The 4255-nt window shown below is 32.4% G+C and overlaps 1 protein-coding gene across 1 annotated transcript; it reads right to left on the reverse strand.

Annotated features, from left to right (window-relative positions):
- Window positions 1-573: 573 nt before the first annotated feature.
- On the reverse strand, window positions 574-2153 carry LOC102676067 (juvenile hormone acid O-methyltransferase). Its single transcript, XM_031513447.1, has 5 exons — window positions 1696-2153; window positions 1459-1630; window positions 1219-1351; window positions 982-1129; window positions 574-868 (listed from the first exon to the last, which is right to left on the reverse strand). The coding sequence occupies exons 1-5, from the start codon at window positions 1883-1885 to the stop codon at window positions 672-674; spliced, it is 840 nt and encodes a 279-aa protein (XP_031369307.1). The 5' UTR covers window positions 1886-2153; the 3' UTR covers window positions 574-671.
- Between the last annotated feature and the right edge of the window lie 2102 nt (window positions 2154-4255).

The following is a 4255-nucleotide window of genomic DNA, read 5'->3' on the forward strand; positions in this document are numbered from 1 at the left end:
CGAGTATAAATATATACACGCGAATTTTCGCCAATCGCGGAAGCACAAAGTGATGAAAGTTTCGTCGGAACTCGAGGAAACGTGTAATGTACCGAAACGCGTCGATGTCGACGGTTTCTCAACCGATTTATAAACTTGGGTGTATTTTTTAGAAAGAAGCATTAGTAAAAATTGTTACTCCTTCTATGGATATCGTAAGCACACAGTAAAAGAAGAAAAAAAAAAAACAAAAATAATAAAAAACCCACTTGTACCCGTACGACGATATATATATATACATACACATATATATATATATATATGAGTTTTAACGATATTCTATAAATGGCTGTACCGTATTGTAAAATCAAAGATATAGCGTACAATAAATAAAGTTTAGTGTTGTAGAAATGATGACATGATACTCCATTATTCAATTATTTTATTTTCCTTTTCAAGTGTTTCCCTGTCTGTTTAATGACAAATTTACATGATCATTACAAAAAAAAAAAATGAAGTTACAAGAGAATTAACATGTTTTACATTAAAAAAATGAAGTTATAAAAGAATTAACATGTTTCATTGATAAAAGAATTAACATATTTCATTGATGACAATCAATATGATAATATATTTATTCTATTCCATTTTTATGAGACGTGACTGAGAATAACACGTGTTGAATGAATTTTTCAACATACAGGCTTTCTTATATACGTTACAAAAATCTGATATCTGTCCAATATATTGTATTCTTGTTCACCGTTCTCGTTCTTGTTCAAAAATTGAATTTTCATGTTCACTACTTCGCGCGTTATTTCATCCTCGAACTCCTTCTTAAGAGTATTGGGAATCCGTGATATGAAGGGAGTAATAGCAATTATATGATCTGCAATAATAATTTCAATCTTCAATATTCCTGTCTCGTCGTTAATCTTAGATTAGGTTGTTCAATTTTTTTTTTTTTAAATTATATAAATATACATATTATATATGAATTACTTTTCATGATCTCGGAATTCTTGAAAACATAGGTCTTTTCTCTTTCGCTGCAATGCAGAATCTCGAAACCTGTGGTTTCCAGTATTTTTCTTAGATTTATCCGGCGATCTTTACATTCATGGAAAACAGGTATGTAACGTTCTGTGTCCTTTGACAAGACCGATTCAAGTGTGATTAATTGAAAATCGATCTATTACCGACGACACGATCGATTGTATTTTATATTAAACGTATTACCTGCATATATGGTCTATATCGAGGATTCGCGTACAATTTTTTGTAGACGTCGAAACCGTCGTTCCACGAAAGTAACATAAACAATCCTTTTCCTCCTGGCCGCAGCAATTTGTAAATATTGTCGAATGCTTTCCTGATGAATTCGATCGTTGTGAGACATTATTAAATTCCACCATTCGATAAAATTAAATAAAGAGAAATTAAATTAAAGTAGAGGAAGATGAAATCGTAGAAGAATACCGAAAGTTTTGACACCAGTGAAGGCAATAAAAGGACAATACGTTGTTAAATTGATCGAATGTGTCTTTGGGCAAATCCATGGTCTCGATGTCCAGCAACTGGAATGATAAGCGTTCGTCGTCGTGATACATCTTTTTCGCATATTCGATCATCGGTTTCGATATATCCATCCCTAACAAAACATATTAACGAATGATATTTCGATTTTTCGATCGTTCTTTTCTTAACTTCCCTTACCGACTAGTTTAGCTTCCGGTGACAAGTTTGGTAAGATCAGTTCTTTGGTAACTATTCCAGGTCCGCAACCTATGTCCAAGCATTTCCCTTTCATCTCGGACATCTCTTGCGCGAATTCCTCGATAATGTCGGCTGCGTCACGGTATTGTATCGTGCTGGCTTTCACGTATTCCTCGACATCCGAGAACATCTTGATTTTTATTTCGCTGCAGATATGAATTTCTGAGATAATATGATTCTAAATTTCTAATAAACGATTCAAGAAATAATCTTTAAATTATACGAACGATATCTTTTACGGAATAATATCTATGGGCGAGAAGAGAAATTCTAAATGGAGGAAGCGAATAAGATGTATTGGAAAGAAAAATATAATTTCAGCGCACGAGTCAAAATATGAATCGACTCGATGCACTATCGACTCTTCTACTGCTCACTATTCAATCCGACTTTGGTATTTATATTCGGTGACTCGTACAAATAGCTTTCTTCACTAGCTATTCCCACCTCTCAATTTTATTTTTTTTTCTTCTTCTTTCCTTCACTCCGCTTCCCATCCGTTTTTTCTTTTCTTCTTTCTCTTGTTCTCGACTCCTCCCCTCCCTCCCTCTTCATACTTACCTCAATATCCGAATTCTTCGTCTGCTTTGCTATCGAAAGACCGGGGCTAGAGCTCGTACAACAATGGTCACGTTTTAAAGTTCAACGACCCCTTTCACGATCATCTCTCGAATGTTTTTAAGAACACATCCATTTCCTTGTTTCGAACAACTATTTTATATCAACAGTTTTATTGCCCGATTTTACACATATCTTTGGATTGTTAGGTGGATTCACAATTCCGTATAAATAAAATATTTCTCTAAAAATATTTATCACTCGCGTCTTTCTTGATCGAGAAAAAAAAACGTTGAATTTTTATCATTTCGATGCACGTGAAGCAAAGCCGAATATATATAATATGGCGAAATTTGATAGGAAAGATTCGCGTCCCTTTCGCATTGGGCGAAATAAGCTGGTTCTAAGACGAAAGGGGAGAGTAGTCGTAGCCGGTTTTTCGTAGCCGTCTAAGCACGGTATCGTCCGATTTTTACCGAACACTCACGAATCTCTAAACAAGCTCGATCAGTGTACAGTTTAATGAAACATGTGGAATTGGATAGAATTGTTTATGGATAAATTTCGAATAAATTTTTCAAGCTGAATCGATGCTTTGAATAATTTTCAAATAAAAAATTTCGTATTACCAATTTAGAAATTCTAGAAGATCCGAAATTCTTAATAATTGATGTTATTTCCATTTTAATAATTTCGATATAAATTACCCTTTCTATTGATCTAATATTTAAAATACAATTTTTAATTTTGATCGTTTACATTAACATACGAATATGTAACTCATTTAAATTTAGAAACTCATTTAAAAAAATTTAAATTCATTATTTTTATTAATTTGTTTTCATTATAATAAAAAATTCATCATTTCATTATAATAAAAATTCATTTTTGATAATTTATACGTACATATATTTAGTACACATATAACATAGCGATATTTATAATGATTTATTTTAAGATATATTGTAAAAAAAAAAAGAAAAGAAAAAATCAAGATTACGAAAGAAATGAAAATATTAGTATTATCAAACGAATAAAGATAAATAAATGAAAGTCTTAATATTTTATAAATCTCATTATATTTTTCGAATCGAAATATAAATAGGAAATTTATCTACTAGATTAATAATAATAATAAATTTAATATTTATGTCAATTTTAGATGTACGTATTCGCACAAAAGAAGAGATAATATTTTTAAATGACACATAAATTGGGAAGAAAAAATATAAAATGATCATGCATCGTATTTCATCATCGTTAAATTATATCTTTAAAATTATATCTTATCGATGGATTATTAAGATTTCATTATATACTTGAATCGTAACAATCTCTTATTCTTATCTTATTCTTATTCAAAGAACTTAAGATTAAAATCGCATCGAAAATAACATCGATTTCAGTTCGAATCAAATTTGTGAACCAGGCAACATCTGTTCGCACCTATATCCGTTCGTACGAATATTTGTCTGATTGTCGTTACTGAATGTCATCTCGTTTTCTTTCGTCGAAAGCGCGATTAAGAAATTGAACCGTGGTTATTTTTTCGCAGAGCAAACATTGTATTATTCGCTCGATTAAAAGCCACCCTCGTTGATGGTTCCCGCCATGCGTGTTTCGCTACGTGTCGTCGTTATTTTTATAGTTCGGTTCCCGCGATCCTGCACCCTTTCTCTCTCACCGAGGGTAATAATTGATAAATTAAACCGGGAGCGAGTTTCTTCCAATCGATTACAGGGATTCGGGCTTATCTTCCGTTTGCCACTTATTTGCACTCTCGGCCGTTCTCGGTATCCACCTATTTGCATACGCTTGGACCCTAAACATAACTTGGACCCTCTCGAGATGTTGGATTAGGTTTCCTCGTTAGACCAAGGTGTCGTGCTAAACAATTTTCCTTTATTCTAAATAACATCCGTGAGTTTCTTTTTTTTTTTTT

The sequence above is a fragment of the Apis dorsata genome, unplaced genomic scaffold (assembly GCF_000469605.1).
Source record: "Apis dorsata unplaced genomic scaffold, Apis dorsata 1.3 scaffold_645, whole genome shotgun sequence".
Classification (NCBI taxonomy): domain Eukaryota; kingdom Metazoa; phylum Arthropoda; class Insecta; order Hymenoptera; family Apidae; genus Apis; species Apis dorsata.